Source organism: Erythrolamprus reginae, chromosome 5, assembly GCF_031021105.1.
Source record: "Erythrolamprus reginae isolate rEryReg1 chromosome 5, rEryReg1.hap1, whole genome shotgun sequence".
Classification (NCBI taxonomy): domain Eukaryota; kingdom Metazoa; phylum Chordata; class Lepidosauria; order Squamata; family Dipsadidae; genus Erythrolamprus; species Erythrolamprus reginae.
The window spans coordinates 54,000,768-54,022,778 of NC_091954.1; the positions used below are offsets into that span (position 1 = coordinate 54,000,768).

General features: G+C 38.0%; 1 protein-coding gene across 1 annotated transcript in view; it reads left to right on the forward strand.

The window, feature by feature from the left end:
* The window catches only part of PDZD8 (PDZ domain containing 8), a 47,684-nt gene extending 25,895 nt beyond the window's left edge, over positions 1-21,789 (forward strand). The window contains exons 4-5 of the mRNA XM_070752629.1: positions 15,279-15,441; positions 17,216-21,789. Of these exons, the coding sequence (XP_070608730.1) occupies positions 15,279-15,441; positions 17,216-19,524 (2,472 nt within the window). The 3' untranslated portion in view covers positions 19,525-21,789. The remainder of the gene's footprint in view (positions 1-15,278; positions 15,442-17,215) is intronic.
* The last annotated feature ends 222 nt before the right edge of the window (positions 21,790-22,011 follow it).

Here is a 22,011-nt window from a genome sequence, read left to right on the forward strand (position 1 = left end):
GAGAAAGAACTAGAAAAAATAACGAAATACAAAGATCTGCAAATATAAATAGAATGCCTGTGGAAAAAGCAAGCAAAGATAGTATCTATTGTAATAGGTGCCTTGGGTGCAGTCCCAAAACATCTGAAGCACTATTTGGACACCATCATCATTGGCAAATTCACCATCAGTCACTTTTAAAAAGCTGTTTTATTCAGAATAGCTTTTATCCTGTGATGATATCTATAACTTCATCAAGCATCCAGAGCTGCCTATACCAGGTCCTTTGAAAGGACAGGATAAGTAGACAAAAACACCAAATCTAATTTGAATATCTGGCTGATTGTGACAAACCATAATAATGATAATAAACTTGGAACTGCCTATATACTTAAATGTTATCTTAACAGCTCTTCGATCCTTGTTAGGACTTGAACTGTTATGTTTTTACCAGTCCCAGAATGTGAATGCAACAACAACAACAATGATAATATAACAGGTGATGCACGAATTGAGGAAAAACAGCTAGAAAAAAATATTGTGATTTGCAAATTGAAGTTGAGCGATTATGGAGGAAGAATTTAATGGTTGTAGCAATAGTAATAGAAGCACTTGGAGCAATACCCAAAGGGCTGCCCTATATATATGGAAGCTTTGAACTTATTAGACCTGAATGTCCTGACTTTGAAAAGAGAAAGAAAAAGCCACCCTAACTGGAATTGCCTATATTTTCAAATGCTACTTTAACAACTCTTAGGTCCTTGCTTAGGTCTTGAACTATTTTATCAGTCCCAGACAGACTGAGTCAAATTGAAGATTAACCATAACAACAGTAAAATACTGAACATTTTTGTAGGGAAAAAAATTTAGAGTTGAACTACGCAGTTAAAATCACTTGTACTTTGCTGCTTCATGCCTCATGAGAAGTTTTCTGCCTCAAGCTTAACGACTAATTTATAAAAATTCTGATCAAATGTCATTTTTTCAAAAGATATTAATTTCATTCTTAAAAGACCTTAAATCTTCACATGTGATACTAATGTTAACTTTATCTGTGTCTTAGAAACAAATACATGACATCTTATTTTAAGAACTCATGTCTCATTTGAAGTAATTATAAATTAATAATGTGTAAGTATTCATTAAATGCCTCATGGTTAGCAATTGACTGTGCTTACTAAAGTCTGCCATTTCACTTGTTAATCCTGTCAAACGAGAACTGAGATTAAGAGGGAGAAACTGACTTTTTTAAAATGTCACTTTAAAAAAAAATCTTGTAAAAGTCAATATTTGTAAATATTCTGGGTGATAGTTTTGAGACTTGCAGGTTATATAACATTATATAATCCTTTATATAAATTTGAAGTTGATCTGTTTTTTTCAGTCTGTATTAAATATTTAATTGGTTTTATCATCCTGACTCTAATGATTGTGGCAGTTGTGTTCTGTTATACGTATATTTTCTGTCACAACAGAAAAATACAATGACCATTGATAAGGAAAAAAGCACTGGGAACAGGAGTAATGCCTAATTTCCTGCTGGATTCTTCATTGAGTTTCTTTGTGGGAACTGAGGGGGAGCATCAACATTCTCCATCGTGGGTGGAACCAGCATTCAGGATGGGTTGTCCTCGTCCACTCAGAATGAGGACCAAGTCTGTTACTTTTGACAGGATCCGCCCTCCTAGGACCCAGATTTGACTCGGTCCTCAGACTGGACAGATGTGGCTACTTGGTCTCATTCTTGAATTGCAAATTTCACACTTAATTCTGCTTAAACGATAGGATTATTTTTTGGTATTGTGAGTCTCTTTCCACACCCTCAGTGAAGTCTGAGAATCTCAGCTGACTCGGCAGCTGAGCTCTGGCTCCTACCACAGTAGTGGCTTTCGATCTCTTCTTTGGCATTGACTGTGCAGGGCTTGCCCTGGTCTGCCATTGGAGCTGTGCACTCCCTGAAGTGAAGCGACTCATATACAACAGGGGTGACGTAGCCTCAGAGGTGAAAGTTATCGCAATCAGCAGGGCTCAATGACTGTTCTTTCTTGGCTCTGACACAGGAGCATCATTCCCAGTCATCAAGCCAGGACGGCTATCTTCCCTCCCCCACCCGCCTCTACAGAACTGCCGCTCTGTTTCATCGCCATTAAGGTGGATGCTGCATTGCCAACTAGTCTCTGGTAGCCTGAGGAGAAGGACTGGAACAGTTGCTTGAACTTTGCTTGCACAGATCCTCTAATTACATTTGCCACCCATTGATCTATTGCTTTCTGAGTTATATCTCAGCTGGCAGGATAGCCAGAGCCTCCAGCAGTATCGACATCAGTGCCTGCACTAAACAGGACTTGCTGTGAGTAGCACCAGTGGCTATCTGGCTCCCTTCCAATCTTCCATCAGCCCCTGAGGTTCCCCAGGGGACCGGGGCCCCAGTTCTGCTCTCTATGTCTGGGACCTCATTGGCAGCAGTCTCAGTTCCATTGGATCCTGCAAATTTGCGGATGATGATGGTGGCTGTGGTACAACAGGGCCTGACCGCATGCCTGAAGTCCTTGGACAGACTGATTTTGATGGGTTCTGAGAGCTCCCTCCTTAGGTCTGGTGTCAGCGCTATACAGCAAAGCCCAGATTGATATTCTGATATGTCAGATAATGACAGTCATGTACCCTTAGTGGACATTGACCAGGGTGACTACTGGCTATCAGAAGATGCAAGGAATAACAGGTATCTTCAGCCCTCTTTCCTTCAGGATTCTTCAAGCCCATGCTCTACAAGGCCTGCTCTGCTGCTAGGCTGGACATCCCAACTCCTTCTGCGGACCCGGCATCAATGCAACTTGAGCTTTTGTGTAAATGCCAGAGGTGGACATCGGTGTTCATGCTGGAAGTGGATGTTGTCCCGGCTCCAGAGCTATTCCTGGACAATGTCCAACAACAATGGTCAGCATCAGGGCCCATGCAAGCATTTCAACGTGGACCTGGAGTTGGCTTCTCTTCTTAATAATCCTGCAGTTAACACTCTTGATAGTGGCACTACATGCTCCCTCTGCTATGCCGGGGGAATTGGAGCAGCTGTTATGGTCCAAAGACAAAAGAATTGAACAGGCCCTTATCAAGGCTCACCAGGCAACCGCCTGAGCAGTCAGAGTCTCTTTGTCAGCTTCCTTGTTCACACATTCTTCCTTGATTTCACTGTGACTCATCTAAGAACAAATTTCGGTGTCCAACCTGCATGCGCAGCAGGACTTTAATAAGGTTTTTTCAGCCGTGAAATTTGCGGTGGATACCACCCTCCATTCATCCCACTTTGCCTCCTAGGTGATGTCTATCTTGGTAGCGAGACACATGCATTGGTTCCGTCAGTGGCCAGTGGACACCCACCATAAGTGTCGCCTGGCCTCTGCTCCCTTCCATGACAAGAGTCTGGGTTTCTAATAGCCAGGCGGACTGGCTCAGTCAGTTATTATTAACTCTATCCTGTGAATAGCCACATCTAGAGTCTGCTTCTTCACATTCATCAAAGCTGTGCCCTAGGTGGGTGGATCCTGTCAAAAGTAATAGACTTGGTCCTTATTCTGAGTGGAGGAGAACAACCCATCTTGAATGTTGGCTCCACCCTATGAGAAGAGGTGTATCAGGTAATACCAACACTCCATCTCTTCCTTTCCTTCCTTCCTCCCTTAACATGTGTTGCCCTCCTGCTTAACCTCTACATGAAACCTCTAGGTGATGTCATCTGCAAGTGTGGGGTCTGGTGCCATACGTATGCTGATCCATACAGTTATATCTTTTAATCTCAGGCTGGTCAAGTGAGAATGTCAAGGTTCTGTCCCAGTGCTTAGCAGGTTTGTGGGACTGATCAGGGAGAAACCAACTCTAAGTCTCTCCTACTAAGACTTAATAGCTGTGGCAGTTAAGACCAGGAATCCAGTTAAGACCAGAATTCCAGATCCAAGAATTATCTTTACTACTCTGGATGAGTTACTTCTACAATCCGAAAAATGTGCAACTTGGGGATGCTCTTGGACTTGCAGCTTTTGCTTGAATAATAGGCGGCAGCTATAGCCAAGAAGACCTTTACAGAGTTTTTTTCTGGAGCACCAATTATGGTCTTTCCTGCTTCAATTGACACAACAGTTGCTTCTTTTCTTGTCACATTGTGACTCGATTATTGTAATGTGCTTTACATGAGGTTGTTCTTGCAGACCACTTGGAAGCTTTCCCAGTTCCAGAATGCAGCAACATGATCTGTAATGGCCATGCCTCTTGAATGCCCATATCCTTTACTTTGTGAGTTGCATTGATTGACATTCTACTTCTGGGTGTGTTTCAAGGTGCTGGTTATTGCCTATAAACTCCTGCTTAGCATAGAACACAACTATTCAATGGAGCACCTGTCTTCCACTGTTTTGGCCTATCCGGGATGATCTAATTGAATAAATCTACTTTCCTTCTTCTTGATTAAGCAATTTCAAGGTCCAGGAAGAGCTTATCCTCTGGAGCTCTCTTTTGAGATACATAGAGTTTCCCCCTTATGATTTTCTGGAAGGCCTTGAAAACGTTAGTGTAGGATGGATTTATGCTTGAAAATCACATGAAAGTCATGTGATCACTGGGCTATAATCTTTTTCTATTTTGTGTAGGATTTTTTTTTAAATCTAGATAACTTTATTTGTCTAAAGGGATAATGTATAACATTGGATAATTTGTTAGAGGAAAGTTTTGTCAGGATAGGAATATCATCTGATCTCTAGATGACTCTTACTTTAAAAGGTATATGCATGTCTTGGAGCTGAACAGAATAAAAGTTGATTAATTGTGAATCTAGTTGTTCCATTAGACAATAATTAAATTAGGCTTGAACTATAGTCATAATGTAATTGATGGTTCATTTTGCATGATACAATTGACAGCCATGAAAGTCAGAAGCTGCAACATGTTTGGGAGCAGAGATGTTACGTTTGATAACTGCTACTTGAGACAATTACAGATGTAAATTTAGCTTTAAAAGGATCGTCTGTATTTGGTAAAAAACAGAAATATTCACTCTCACTTGAGAACAGGAATTTATTTATTTCTTATTCTGGGGATACATAAAAGAGTAGAGATTAATCTTTAAGAATTACATGGTAGCGTGGACAAAGCCAAAGCACCTCATATTTTTGTCTTTAAAATATTGAGTGTGAGTGAGCCTGGTGATAATTTAATTTAAAATCCCATCTAATACATAAGCCTGTGCATGTGTACTTCCCTGTATTTGCCCATAATCCTGGGCAAAACCTTTCTCTCTTTGTGCCTTTGTATCCTTGTATATCATCCATGTTTCTGCCATGTTTGTGCGTCAATTTATACAGTGCCTTTTATTCACATGGACAAAATAATTATTAGATAAAATGAATTACCCTCTGAAATGATAGTATATTTCAAAAAGTAATTGATTCTCATCTACGCAATACCGCTTATTCTCTCTCATACATGTCAGTCTCACCGGCATAAATACAAAAGTCAATTTCTTCTTCCTGCTGTATATTCTTGTATATATTGTAAGCCTCCTAGGGTGACTTGGGATAGTGAGATGGGTGGCATATAAATTTAATAAGCAAGCAAATATTTCTGCAAGGTAAGAAAAGGAAAAGATATGGGGTGAAAAGAGAAAAAAGAAGAAAAAGAGAAATGTTGGAATAAAAATGCAAATGAAAGGAAATGCAGTGGCTGTGAAACAAAGAAAAATGAAGGCCTGCAGAGGTTAAGTTACGGAAGGGTAAATTTACCAGATAAACAGCAACAGCTCTTCTTCGGGTTTTCAACATCCCTGCTCAACAGAACCAGCGTCAATAGCCATCTATGCCTATTGACTATTCCAAGAGCTTTTTCAAATAAGTCCTAACAAATAACAAAGGTTGTGTTTTGCCTGGAGGGATTTTTTTAAAAAAAATTGGACACATTTAATTTTATATGTTTCCAGTACTACGGAACAGGTTCTGTAACCACATCACATATTTATCATCAACTTCCAATTTCTTAAGCTAATTGAAGGAACAGGTTATCCATTCAGGAATATGCTGAATATGGCATGAAGCTAAGATTAGAAAAGAGAAAAGAGCTATGAAGATATTTGGGGAGAAAAGTCTATACATTAAAAATACCCCAAACTTGAATATAAAATACCTACCGAGATCAGTACAGCAGTCCTCGACTTACAACAGTTCATTTAGTGACTGTTCAAAGTTATAAAGGCACTGAAAAAAAGTAACTTATGACTGTCTTTCACACAACCGTTGCAGCATCCCCATGGTCACATGATTAAGCTTCAGATGCTTGGCAACTGATTCACATTTATGATGGTTGCAGTGTCCTGAGGTCAAGTGATCATCTTTTGTAATCTTCTGACATGCAAAGTCAATGAGGAAGCCAGATTCACTTAACAACCTTGTTACTAACTTAACAACTGTAGTGTTTCATTTAATAATAGTGGCAAGGAAGTTCATTAAATGTGGCAAAATTCACTTAATAACTATTTCATTTAGCAACATAAATTTTTGACTCTTGTTGTGAGTTGAAGACTACTCATAATCCATTGTTTCCTTCACCATAAGCCATAAAATGTAAACTTACAGTTTATACATTGAGGGGTATTTCCCCCTTATGTGGGTTTGTATTAGTTTAAGATAAAGCAAATCACTTATGGATTTTTTTTACAGTGTGTAAAGGCCCAAGACCCTTACTTTCCATTTTATATTGTTTTCTATGCAAAGGGTTTTGGAGAATTTAGCATACCAATTGAATGTGCCTTGAAAAAGAAGTAATGGGGAAAGTTGTTTTGTTCCTGCCAAATGGCAATCTATCAAGTAGCAGGCTTAATGCAGTTTTGAAATCCCCAGTTCTTTAACAGTCTCATCATTTCCAATTCTCCACTATAATATATTACCATCCTGGAAGATAATTTATCATATAAACAAATTCAAAAATTAAAGTTGTTTTGAAAAATAAATCTCTAATCCACATTGCCTGATCTTAACAGCTCAGAAACCTAATTCAATCTCCTTTTGTTTGTCAAATAATTTAAATGCCAACACATTGTAGAATCTTTTCACTTTTAATTATTTTACCACTCTGCTGTTTAGAGGATATTAAAAAATATAGGTCACAGGATATGAACAGCAAGAGTTCAGTGATGAAAAAAGAGGTTTATTTTTCATGATTTTCTGCTGACATTTGAAGCTTAACAAATTTCTTCAGTAGGAAATAGGTTTCTTATACATACAGTGTAACTGATGCAACTGAGTGATCTAGAAATGATAAAGTAGAACTCTTTCAGGTTGTAAGCAAGAAATAAAATAGGCCCATGTTTCCAAATGCTGACAATGGCCTTAATCTTTGCAGCTTTTTCTGTGACTTTGGGAAAGCTCACATGACATATAAATTACTGTAAAAGCAAAAGCAAATGTTTCCTATCATATTTAAATGTGAAATTGTTTACATATTTGAATGCCAATTTATTTATTTTTTACCTATACTCTAGCAAACTCATTAACTTCTATTAGTGAACTGTCTGCAACAGATTGCACTTTGTATCCTTGGACTATGTGGAATCTGTTGCAGAACATTGTGAAATCATCCATACATCAAATGCTTCTCTATATATTCTAGAACCTTGATGTGAGACAAAAAAATTGAAGATACGTATTTAAATTAGTGGCATGGGGAGAGGCTGTTTCCAGCATCAGATTTCCTCCTCCAAGTATTGATCCTTCCTCTATTGGAAGAAAATACCTAAACATCCTGGTACCTCCGGAACCGCCTGCTACCGCACGAATCCCAGCGGCCGATAAGGTCCCGCAGAGTTGGCCTTCTCCGGGTCACGTCGACTAAACAATGTCGTCTGGCGGGCCCCAGGGGAAGAGCCTTCTCTGTGGCGGCCCCGGCCCTCTGGAATCAACTCCCCCCCGGAGATTAGAACTGCTCCCACCGTCCTTGTCTTCCGTAAACTGCTTAAGACCCACCTATACCGCCAGGCATGGGGGATTTGAGACATCTTTCCCCCAGGCTTATTATAATTTATGTTTGGTATGTATGGGCTGTTTGGTTTTTAATTATGATAGGGTTTTTAGTTTTTTAATATTAGATTTGTGCCATTATAATATTGTTTTTATCGTTGTGAGCCGCCCCGAGTCTTCGGAGAGGGGCGGCATACAAATATAATAAATTATTATTATTATTATTATTATTATTATTATTATTATTCCTAAAGTACATTCAAATCAGCTATGAGAAAGGCTGTGATTCAGTTATGGTAAAGTAGAAATTCCATTATTCAACCAATAGAGCCAAACTTGCAGATAAAAACAGTTATTTAAGAAAAGGGAAGGCAGAGACTATCAAATAGTAGTCAACCTAGCTAAATTAGTTGCTTCCTACCACCTTGAATTAGCTACTAAGATTCCAGATGTGTTCAGAGTTCATTACAGAAAATGTTTTTGGAGAGAAATTGTCCCAATAAATACTAATTAGCATACACACTTCCCAAATATGTATCATTTACGTCATAATCAGCCTGTGTCTCTCTTTTTTCTATCATATGTTGTTCAAGGGTATCAGCCAAAGAAATACTTTGTGTTTCTTTATAATTCTCTATGTCATTTCATTAAATTGTTGTAGTTCAGGTAACCCTTGTTATTCAAAGCCTCATTTTGTGTATCCGCAGTGGGAATAGATTAGAATTGTTGCCCATGTAAATGATAAATGGATTTTTGCACATGTATAAAATACATTTTCTTCATGGTCTTATTAATTATAACTGTTTACCTGGAACAGAATCCCTACAAAGAATGAGGAGTAGCTGACTTTCCTTTGGTACAAATAGACATAGCAAGATATATGGATACAGTTTTTAAAACACAGCTTCGGTTTTACATCAACTACAGTGAAAATTGTTTTAGTAATTCTCCTTGGTAGCCAAGTGTATATCTTTACTGTGCATGAACTTACCGGTAGTTTCCAAAATAGCCAATACAGTGGAACCCCGACATAAGAGCTGCTCTACTTAAGAGCAACTCGAGATAAGAGCTGGGAGGGGAGAGATATTTTTGTTCTACTTACAAGCCCAAATTCGAGATACAAGCGCCAAGGAGCTGTCTCCTGAAGCCAAACGCTAACTTCCACGTTCGGCTTCAGGAGACAGCTGCGAAGCGGCGCGCGTGTTTTAAAAGGTTGCAGCCGGCCTGGGGGGCTCGGGGGGGTGCTTGCAGCTTTCTTTCTTGCTCTTTTTCTTTCTCTCTTTTACCTTCCCTTCCTCTATTTCTTCTTTTCTTTCTCCTTCCCACCTTCTTCCCTCCCTCCCTCCCTTCAGTCCTTCCTCTCTTACTCTCCCCTTTCATAAGTTTCCTTGCTTCCTTCCTCTGTTCCTGTCCCTTCCCTCTTTCCTTCCTTCCTTCCCACCCTCCGTCCATTCATTCACCCATTCCTCTCTTGATCGCTTAAAGCCGGTCCCTGGTGCAAAAAGGGTTGGGGACCTCTGTCCTACAGGATTGGGTGGCAGACAAGTTGAACATATGTAAATTTAAAAGTTTAAGAAAGTTTACAATTAAGTGAAAGAAACTTCATTATTCATTTATATGTACATGTACATTTCTTCATTAAAAACATGTCTTTCTGCATAATTTAGACTAACTTTGTGAGTTTTTTGAGGGCTGGAACCAATTAAAATTATTTACATTAATTCCTATGGGGAAAAGTTGTTCGAGATAAGAGCTGCTCGACTTAAGAGCCCAGGTCCGGAACGAATTAAACTCGTATCTCGAGGTACCACTGTATTGTTTAAGGAAACACTGATGGCAGATGAACAAGAAATAATTCCCATCCATGACAATTGCAATCCAGTCTGGGCTTGTGATAAAAATGTTATGTTGTTAATGTGTTATTCTATTACATCTAAGTTTTGCTGTAATTTAATAACAAGCCTCTTATTTGAACTTGTAGTACTTTCATCTGAAGGGATCTTCCTTTTGTCCATTTTGCACATACTGCATCACTCACTTGACCTGGGACAGAGGTATATAGTTCGGCAGCATCACCATATTTGTGATACTTCATCGAATGGTGACAGATGTTCTCATGAGAGGCTTCATGTAGATGTGGAAAGAGCATCAAGCCCTGTGGCACCTCACAAAGAAGGGGTCACTTCTCACACCTTATTCACCAATTAGAATAGTCCTTGGAGGAAGGAGGTGAACCAGAAAAAAACTGTGCCTGCTGTCAATGTCTTGCTCTATTTCAACTACTTGAAATCTGAATAACGATCATCTAGTTATATTAAATCTTTAAATACATCTTATAACAAAATAGGTTCTTTGAGCAATATTATAAAATAACTAAATTTTAATAAACAATTTGTTTTTTTCCTTAAAGGCTATATTTAATTAATATCTACTATTTAAGAAATCAGTCGGTTTAGTTTTCAGAATTTTCTGTGTTCAGATGCCAAATTAGAGGATTTTTTTTTCTGTGAGTGTATATAAAAAGGGTAAAAATTGTAAAAATAACTTTCTTTCAGGTCTGAGATAGCACCCAGCTACAATTAGCAAAGATTAAAAGTCAGAGAATAAGACATATTCAGCAGGAATCACACTGGCTAAATTGTTCTGTTCGATGAAGCAGCTGCAGTATTGTGTAAAAAGCTTATGGTCTTTTTAAAAAGCCGACCTAGTACACACAGCCTTTTAAATTGCTTTTTCAGTTTGTATCTTCTCTTTTCAGGTTTGGTAATTGCAGCTTACTTGGAATACCTGGGCAATTTGTGCTAATTGCTGATAGGCTTACTTGCTAGCCACAGAAACTGATTATTTCTGCATTTTTATTTATTTATTTATATTTCATGTTTCTAGATCACTCATCTCCCTCAAGGAGGGATTCAGGGCCGTTCAGGTATATGTTATTACAAGTACATTGGTACCTCTACTTAAGAACTTAATTTGTTCCGTGACAGGTTCTTAAGTAGAAACATTCTTAAATAGAAGCAATTTTAGTCTGCGGAGAGGGGCATACAAATCCAATACAAACAAACAAACAAACAAACAAACAAATAAATAAACAAATTTTCCCTTAGGAATCAATGTAAAAGCAAATAATATGTGCAAACCCATTAGGAAAGAAACAAAAGCTCAGAATTTGGGTGGGAAGAGGAAGAAGAGGAGGAGGAGCGTCACTGCCGAAGGAAGAAAGTGATGTGAGGGGGATAAAAAAAATCCAAAACTTTAAGGCTTAAAAAAAAAATAAAGAGGGACTCTGAGGCGGCAAGGAAGAGCACGCGCCTCCAATACATCCTGGGAATTTTTTCCGGGCTCGGATTCTTAAGTAAAAATGGTTTTTAAGAAGAGGCAAAAAAATATTTAACACCCGGTTCTTATATAGAAATATAGTTCAGTAGAGGCGTTCTTAAGTAGAGGTACCACTGTATGCTGCAATAATTAGGAGAAAGTCAGGGCCATTTGTTAAAATCAGATTCTGACCCTGGGATTTTACACAAAGGTTTCTAAAATGTTAAACAAAGGTATAACATTCATATTGAACATTTTCTGACTGGAAAAGGTCCTGGGTGGAGGTATATAACTGGGTGTCATCAATGTACTGATGACAACTCGCCCTGTATCCTCGGATGATCTCACCCAGCGGTTTCACCTAGATGTTAAACAGCAGGAAGGAGAGGACCACCCCCTGAGGAACTCCACAAGGGACGGACCTAGGGGTCGATCTTTGACCCTCCACTAACACCAACTTCAACCAACCAGAGAGGTAGGAGGAAAACCACTGCAGAACGGTGTCCCCCAGCCCCTCCAGCCAGCGCAGAAGGATACCATGGTTGATTGTATCAAAAGCCGATGAGAGGTCAAGGAGCACCAAAATAGAGGATAAACCCCCATCCCAGGCCCGCCAGATATTATCCATCAGTGTGACCAAAGCAGTTTCCATGCTGTAGCCGGGCCTGTTGTTTGTTTGTTTGTTTTGTTTTTTTATTATTTATATTTGTATGCCACCCACTCCAACAGGACTCAGGGCAGTTAACAGTAATTACTAAAGCAATAATAAAATACAATAATGATAAAACAGCAATATTATAAAAATATGTAAAAATCTAAAAACTATACATACATACATGCAGTCATTCTTAATTCCAGGCCTGCCGGAAAAGCCAGGTCTTAACAGCTTTCCAGAAGACCAGTAGGGTGGAGATAGTACGGATTTCTGGAGGCAGTTGATTGCAAAGGGTCAGAACTGCCACATAGAAGACTTCCCTGAAGTCCCACCAGCTGACATTATTTGGCAGACGGGACCCAAAGAAGGCCAACCCTGTGGGCCCTTACTGGCCATAGCAAGGTATGAGGCAGGAGGCGGTCCCGTAAATAGTCTGGCCCTAAGCCCTTTAGGGCTTTAAAGATGATAATCAACATCTTGAATTGCATCCGGGGACTAACTTGTAACCAATGCAACTTGCGGAAGGTTGGTATGATATGTTGTGTACACATAATTCTACACCCTGCTGCATTTTGAACCAGCTGAAGTCTCCAAACGCTCTTCAAGGGTAGCCCCATGTAGAACACATTGCAATAGTCAAGGCAAGAGGTGATGAGGCTGTGAGTGACTGTGCAAAGTGCCTCCTGGTCTAGGTAGGGCCGCAACTTGGTAGACAAGATGAACTTGTGCAAAAGCCCCCCTAGCTACAGTTGAGATATGTTGCTCTAGCCTCTAGCCTCAGCTGTGAATCTAGGAGGACACTCAAGTTGCAAACCCTATCTAAAGGGGGAATTTCTCCTCCCCCCCCGGGCCAAAGACTCACCCCATGTTGTCGAATGATCAAACCTAGCGGTTTCATATAGATATTGAATAGGAGAGGAGGGAGGACCGATCCATGAGGCACTCCACAAAGGAGGGGCCTAGAGGTTGACCTCTGTCCTCCCACTAATACCAACTGCAATCAGCCATAAAGGTAGGAGTAGAATGGTGCCTCCCATTCCCAACCCCTCCAGCCGTCACAGAATGATACCATGGTTAATGGTATCAAATGCCGCTGAGAGGTCAAGAAGCACTAGGATAGAGGAATGACCCTATCCCAGGCCCGCCATAGATCATTCATCAGTGTGACCAAAGAGAGTGGTATGTTGTGAAAATATATATTGTTATCTCTGTTAAGTACTCTATTTTCTAATTAAACTTTGTTTAGGTAGGGCAGTCACAGGAAAAATTATAGATGATATCTGAAGAAAAGTGATGGCATCTTCATTAAGTGAGAGTAATCGAAATCTCTTTCTGCTAGGAATGTGGGCAACTTGATACTCAGAATTTCTGGAATTTGATTCAAATGGAGAGAATTTAATGATGATTCGATTAAGTTGGATTCAAAGTGCAAGTCTGAATTAATGTTTCATTGCATTATTAAGATTTCAGAAGAAGCGTAAGAAGTAAATATTTCCAAAGATTTGAAAATTCTAAAACTATCATTATACTGTATGTTTCTTACAATTACTGGAATGTGACCAACAGTTTGCAGGTTCACAAGGTTGCTTCCAAAGTAGAGTTTCTTGTTTGCATAGGGTATATGTATGTATGTTTGGGATCAAATTGAGTTTTAATTATACTTGTGGCGCACTGGCCATAATGGTCCAGAACAGACCACTACTCTATTTATTGTTAATAGCAAAGTGGTATATTTGACATGGATACAGCCATGATTGATAAGCTAGTCTGTTTCTCTCTTGCAAAAAAGCATTGATTGAAAGCCTCAGTTTCCCCAAAAACATTATGGGCAGATTTTTCCAGGGTCATCTGGTATCAATCGTGGTATGTAGAAAACTGGAACTTGGAATGTAAGAGAAATAAATGATAGAGCATATATTAATAAAGAAAATAAAGATAATTTTATGCTTGTGGAACTTAGAGAAAAATAAAAGATGTAATAGATAATGAAGATTGTGTGAACAAACAACAAATAATTAACAACACAAAGCTATCTCATTGGCCATTTTTTAGGTAACAGTATTAACTTTTCCCAATTTCCCGAGTCTACGGAGAGGGACGGCATACAAATCTAAATAATAATAATAATTATTATTATTATTATTATTATTATTATTATTATTATTATTATTATTTCAGGTTACATTTATAAAGTATACTGATATATTAAAAATATTTACTTTTATATCAAAGAAAATGAATAATTTTGGATTCTTGGAATAGAAAATATAAAAGTTACACAATTTTCTTAATTCTGGTTTCTTTTATTATGAATTAATTTAGCTGAAGTCATGAATTACATATCTTCTTGCTAAGTTACGGTAATGCTATAAATTACAGAGATTCTTTAAATAACTTTTGAAAAAAATATTGCATTAATAGTGTACGATTTGGGTAGAAAAATTATTTTAAGTACTATTTAGATAATAAGATACAATGTATAATAAATATTTTGTTTGAAATGATTAGTATTAACCTGTGAAATACACTGTGTTTTATAAACGTAGTAATGATCTGGTATATACCAGTGATAGCGAACCTCTTTTGGTTTGTGTGCCAAAATGGTGTGTGTGTGTGCGTTCTAGCATGCATGCATACACCTACACACATTCCCTTCCCCTACACATGCACACACACACGCCCTTCTGCCCCTGTGCATGTACACAATCCCCTCGTCCCTGCGCACAGGCCTCACTGAAGCCTGGATTCAGTGAAAAAATGGACAAATGGGCAACCGGAAGTTCAGAAAAATGGGCTTCCAGTTTGTCCATTGTGCTTTCGTTCGAAGGGCAAAACGGCCTTCCCCACGGCCTTCCCCAAGGCTGAAAATCAGCTGGCTAGTGCGCACATGCATGCTGGAACTGAGAACAACTGACACACTGGAAGCCCTCGCCTGCCCTCCAATATAGCTCCATGTACCACCTGCGGCATATGTGCAATGGGTTCACCACAGTGGTGCAGTGCAATATGCAGACTATTCTGCTGATGGCCAGCAGTTTGGCAGACCGAATCTCACCAGGCTCAAGGTTGATTCAGCCTTCTATCCTTCTGAGGTGGATAAAATGAGAATCCAGATTGTTGGGGGCAATATATGCTGACTCTGTAAACCACTTAAAGAGGAGCATAAAGCACAGTGAAGCGGTGTATAAATCTAAATCCTATGCTATTGCGATTGCCATCAAGGGTATATACCTTTATTTTTCAAGTACAATTTTGCACAAGATATTAGCAGAAATACATTTAATTTTATGAATTATTAACAATGTCAATTATTTTTCATCCTTCCCTCCCAGGCAGAACTCATAAAAGGAAGTTCACGAAGTATTGGACTAACTCTGCGTCAAATACAGGCTAAAGAAGGAGAAACAGGACACGTTGTTATTGAAACTGTTACACCAAATTCTGCTGCTTCTGCTGCTGACCTTCAGCGGGGCGACAGGCTTTTATCTATTGGAGGTGTGTAACTACATGGACTAAGTAACTACATAGACTAAGCTTAAGATTTGCTAAGATGTATGTAATTGGGGAAGTGCTCAGAAGGAGTAAAAAATCCAGTAAGTGACATTATGGGGAATGTATTTTTAAAAAATGTCATCCATTCTTTATCAATCACAACTAAGCGGGTTCATAAAAAGTTTTATTATATTGAGGGCAATAGTGTCCTAATGAAACAACATCATAATTTGTTTTCAGTTGCATGGCATAATTGCATTTTATTTAGTTTTTACAATAAACATACTTGTTATGTTTTAGATACAGTGGTACCTCTACTTAAGAACTTAATTCGTTCCGTGACCAGGTTCTTAAGTAGAAAAATTTGTAAGTAGAAGCAATTTTTCCCATAGGAATCAATGTAAAAGCATATAATGCGTGCAAACCCATTAGGAAAGAAATAAAAGCTCAGAATTTGAGTGGGAGGAGGAGGAGGGGGAAGAAGAGGAGGACAGTTGCTGCCCAGAGCGAAGGGAGCATTTTTTTTCTCTGGGCGCTGACTGAGGCTTATTCCTTCTCCACGCGCCCAGAGCAAAGAACTGGACTGCCAAAGCCTCCTTTAGCACCACCAAAAGGCTCCTCTGGCAGCCCAGAAAAGCCCGAGATGGCCAGGATTAAAGGGGGAATGGGAGGAAACTGACCGGGCCTTCGTGCCGCTCTCAAATTTCCTGGGAAATTTTTCCAGGCTTGTGTTCTTAAGTAGAAAATGGTTCTTAAGAAGAGGCAAAAAAATCTTGAACACCCGGTTCTTATCTAGAAAAGTTCTTAAGTAGAGGCGTTCCTAAGTAGAGGTACCACTGTATATATTTCTCAACATTGAAGGCCCATTATGTTTGGAAAATAAACAAATATTTCAGAAAAACTCACATCAGTATTTGTTATCAACCTTGGCAGCTGTTGAGGAAATGGTTTTCATTCAATAGAAGAGAGACAAACAATTGAGTGCCTAGGTAACTCTTTATGTAAGATTGTTCTTGGTACAGAACAGATTACTATGTGATGTTTGTGTAAAGAGTAAATAAGAAGTTTTAATTCTCTAAACCTTTATTATCTGTTGAACAGTGTTGTTTTGGGTTAATATGTGTGTGTTTTCTTAAAACGTGTTACATTTTATATATGTGTTACATTTTTAATCTGTCCTTTTTTCCTTTATCGCCTTGGGAGATAAAATGGGGTAAGGGAGAGTGACTGTCCCAGAGTCAGATGTGAGTTCTGGAATTGGAGGGAAGACCTCCCTGCTTTTTCCTTTCCTAGTATATTGCACCTTGTGCTTTCCAGTCAGAACTCCTGGCAATTACCTGGACAAAATTCCTGCAGTTTTCTTGGCAACATTTTTGGAAACAGTTTGCCATTGCCTCCTTACTAAGGCTGAGAATGAGTGACTGGCCCATAGTTACTCATTGTGCCTGAGGTTACTAGAACTCATATCTCCCAGGTTCTAGCCTGGTGCCTTAACTACTACACCTATACTGGTTCTCCCTCTTTAAACAGTCTTAGTATAAATAGGGTTTCTTTGTTGTTATAATGCAAGTGGTAATTGCTTTACTTCCTATTTACATTACTACCTGTATTAATAACATTGATGAGGAATTAATTGATAAGACATTCCTAATTTGTGTATGGAAGGAAAAAAGACTGCATGGGTTCTTCTTGAGTAGATAGTACTCTCAATTTAGGTATTTATCAGTTACTTCAACAAATATTAATCATTGTTGTTTTTCTCTTTTTTTTTTAATAGGAGTCAAGATTACATCAACAGTACAAGTGTTAAAACTGATCAAGCAGGCCGGTGAAAGAGTCACTGTATATTATGAGAGACCGGTTGGCTATAGTCAGCAGACATTAGCCCAAGATAATCTTTCTCAGTTGGAGGAGTCAACATTTTCAGATGAATATTTGCTGAATGAAATAGATAGTAAAGAATTAGATATAGAATTTGAAGACTTGGCAAATGCACTAACGTCAAGTGAATTCAAAGATGATTCTTCAACTAGTCCCAAGCACATACCAGTTTCACTTCCTGGTAAACCACCTGGAACGGTATCTCCAGTATTAAGTCGCAAGTTACATCTAGGAAGTTATCAGGCATCTGCAAGGGTACTTTTCAAAGAGACATCCAGACCACCAATACACAAAACTACTGAGAACTTGGATATAACTCAACAAATAAACAAACAGCCACAGTCAAATGTAACAAAACCACCTGTACCACCAAGACCACAGTTTAAAGTGTCAGCAGTTTCTAGTGAAGTTCAAAATAAATTAGAAACTGGCGATTTATCGTCTGAGAAAGTGGACAAGCTCCCTCTTCCTGCCAATAATGGAGACAAGAGTTCAGAAAAGCTAATCAGAATTATTGATCTAGGAGAAGAATCTACAGGGTCCAAACCAAATAGTAGGGACTCTATAGAAACTTCACAGAGTTCTAAAATAATTATAAATAAATCAGAATCATTAAAAGAAAGTATAGAATCTCAACAGAATATTAAAGCGTCTGTCAACAAATCTGTTACAAGTAAACCAGAGCTAAGTAAAGACATATCAGAGAATTCACATTTTTCATTGAATGCTAAAGCAGTAGAAAACCATAATACATGGGAATCACCAGAAATTCCTTACCGTAATCGAGCAGGTAAATGGGCAAGGACAAAAGGCTCTTCCTACATATTTGAAGTAGGAAAAGAACACACCTACCTAAATATTGGTGTTTGGTGTAGAGACCCTTTCAAAGTAGGTGGGCTGGTTTGTTTGGGATATGAAAGTGTAAAACTTGAAGATGTAGCTTTAGATTGCATAGCTACATCCTCCATGGAATTCATTAGGCTGTTTCGACTAAACCCTCCTGCACCTACAGCTGCAGTAACTAGAACAGCATTGCGTAGTTTGATCTCACACAAAGGTTTCAATGAAAAGTTTTGTTATGGTGATGTCACTATACATTTTAAATATTTGAAAGAAGGTGAGCCTGAAGACTCAAGTTTTCTGTTGGAAAAAGAGAAAGAAAATATTTCAGAAGAAGCAACAGCTCCTGTTCTTTCAAAAGATGATGCTTACTTTGGACAAATTACTTATGCTGAAAATAGGCATAATTTCCAAGATACTCAGTTTCAAAATCCAACTTGGTGTGACTACTGCACAAAGAAAGTTTGGACAAAAGCAGCGTCACAGTGTGTGGTTTGTGCATATGTTTGCCACAAAAAATGTCAAGAAAAGTGTTTGACAGATGCTCCCTTCTGTTTAGGAGCCACAAGACGACTTGAACGAGTTTTAGCCCCTTTTAAATTTGAAAACCAAGATTCTCAGTCCACACCAGGACCTCGTGTAGATTCAGAATTGAAAACTGCAAATAAAGCAACGGGTCTAACAAGACACCTCCTTAATACAAGCAGCCGATTCTTAAACCTCCGTCAAGTTCCTAAAGTTCGTGTTAATGAGCAAGGACCTGAAGTAGTAGAACCTTCACCAAAGCAGACGCCACATCCTTCTGATAATGAAGGTAGTGATACAGATACCGGTGGACCTAGTAGTCCTTCCAAGCAAGTAACCACTCCAGGGATTAAATTAGCAAGGAAGGAAGGAGGACTTGATGACAGTGTTTTCATTGCAGTAAAAGAAATTGGCCGAGACCTTTATAGAAGTTTACCTACAGAAGAAAGAATCCAGAAATTAGAGATTATGTTAGAAAAACTTCAATATGAAATTGACCAGGAACTGGAGAGCAACAATTCCTTAATGAGAGAAAAAAAAGAAGCAACGGATGCAAGGAAAAAAAGCCTATTGACTTCTGCTCTTGCTAAATCAGGTGAAAGGTTGCAAGCCCTGACACTCCTTATGATCCATTATAAAGCGGGCATTGAGGATGTAGAAGCTTTAGAAAATACTGCTTTAGAACTTGGATCTAGAAAAGAGGATAAAGATGAAGAGGACAACAACTTCATAGAAGAAATAGATAATGAAGATGAGGCTGCATTAGTAATGGCACCAGTACTTGAAACCCTACTCAAAGAAGAAGAGAGACTTGAATCCCAGAATGCATCTGGAGACTGATATTGCACAGTTGGTCTTGCAAATGATAAACTGGGAAACACTTTGCACTTAATCAAACTACATCAGATTTCAAAATTGTAATTAAACACTGAGATAATATACACAAGCTGCTTCTCCATTATTTTCAAACCCATGTAAGGAAATGGCTTTTATTTCCAGGTACAATATGGTTTTATTTTGTTGAACCATGTTATGTTTAAATAACATTTTGAGACTTTATACTAGATGATTTTTAATTTATTTGAACTTTTTCTAAAACATATTTCTAAAATATATCAGGGTAAATTGCAAAAAAAAAAGCATTCAGACTGATGTTTTGTTGGAATGAGTGAAGCAGCCACTTCCTCCATGAGATCTAACACCTCTTTTGAGGGCTTTCACCAGTCATCTCCACAGACATGTTCACACTTAGCCTGCTTTCTGGCAATCTTAATGGAAATGTTGTCTTCTGAAGGGCACGGCTGCCTCTCTATTTCAAGAAAGAGCCCTTTGCTCACATCAACATACTTCCTGAATTGCCCTTGAAATGCTTTGCACAGTTCTCTTTTGTTCCTTTCATTGTTCAAAGTTTAAAACTTAGCATTTTTATTTTGTGCTCAAATTAGAACTACTGTAGCAGCTGCTAGGGGGCCAGTTTTGAAAGATTTTGTTATACTTATTTGCTTATTTAGTACATTTTGGAAAGGGGATTGTAATTTTCAGATATTTCTTTTTTGCCAATGATGCATTATAGATAACATGCCTTTATTTTCAATTATTTGGTAACATTAGTATTCCAGTGTCTGATTTCTTTACAGAGAAGTCTGGGTTTTTTTGAAAAAGCAATTTGCATTTTACTCTTTTCTTCTGTGGATTTATTAGAGTCTTTAGCAAGAAAAACCTTTAAAGCACATATCACTGAAAGAACGGTCATCGGGTTCTAATTCACTGCTCAGAAACATCCATAGGCATTCCCTTTTGCCTATACACATGCTATACCAATGTTTTGTAGAAATGTATTAAGAATGTGCTACAGATTTTTTTTGTTTTGTTCCTGTAACTAGATGGAAGCTTCATAAAACATACTCTTTTATGATGTAATACTGTTAAGCACCCATGAGAAAATTTAATGGTAACCTTATGAGTTTTACTTTTGGAAAGAATCCAAGTATTAAGAATTAATATGTAAAAAGGTTTTTAAAATTAACACTAATTTGATTTATTCTCTGGCAGTTCTGGTGACAAAAAATAAATAAATGACCTACTCAGCAACTTAAGACTTCCCCTGTAGCCCTCACCCACCCATTGAATCCTGATTCCAGTAACACTAAAATAAACTTTTGTGTCATTTCTGGAAAAAAATATCAACACCTCTGGTGAAGATTGTTAGTTGGAATTATCTTGATATTTCACACCCATATTTCTTAATGTCTTGTTTTTTTGTGCTTAATTATAATTTTTGGCATTGTATTAAAAATAATTTTGTAAAACTAAATAAAAAGATAGCATTATGCTTTGCTCCTACTTGACTAACAAGCAACCATTTATGCTATGCATAGAAATTTTTTGCTGTTATGGGAGTGAACAACATCCTAACATTTTTAACTTTACAACTTGTCCTTACAAATAAAAAATTGGTTCAACTGAACAGTTGCCAAATTAGAACATAATCCATATTTTTTTTGAAAAGATGAAACAATTTTAACTTTTCCCAAATGAACCAATAATATTCAATCAATACTATATTTAAAAAATATTATCTTTCAAAAATCATCAGCATAATAAAACTTTGCATAAACTAGGATATTTTCCCTTTAGTTTCTGTCTAGATACTAACTTGCAAATGAAAATACAATGACAGAAATACTACAGGTTTGCTAAGCTAACATCATATAATAGCTACCTGTTTATGAAAGAGGCATGAAAAGTTGGGTATCAGTACTCTACTATGATGATTGTATAATGTAAAATAAATATAGTGCAATATACTAACTGTTACATGAGAATGGCAGCGAAATAATAGTATGGTAGCATCAAGGAAAACAAAGCATAGAATTATAATAAATACTGTTTTTAAGAAGAACTATTGATACATTCCTTTTATATCTTTTGCTTCTCTGCTTTACTATACACAGGTGAAAATAATAAATACCACTGCATGCAAGAGTATCTTGATGTAGTGGTATGTTATTACTTGACACTGGCATATATTTATGGAAATCTGCCTGAGATGATTGTCAGATGATTTTATCATGAAAACAAGCTTTAATAAAAAGTTTTTAAATATATTCTGTTTCTTTGTTATAAGCGGCTTCCCCAGGTATGCCCATGTTACACCAACACTCCGCAGTCTGCATTGGTTGCCGATCAATTTCCAGTCACAATTCAAAGTGTTGGTTATGACCTTTAAAGCCCTTCATGGCATCGGACCAGAATATCTCCGAGACCGCCTTCTGCCGCACGAATCCCAGCGACTGATTAGGTCCCACAGATTGGGCCTTCTCCGGG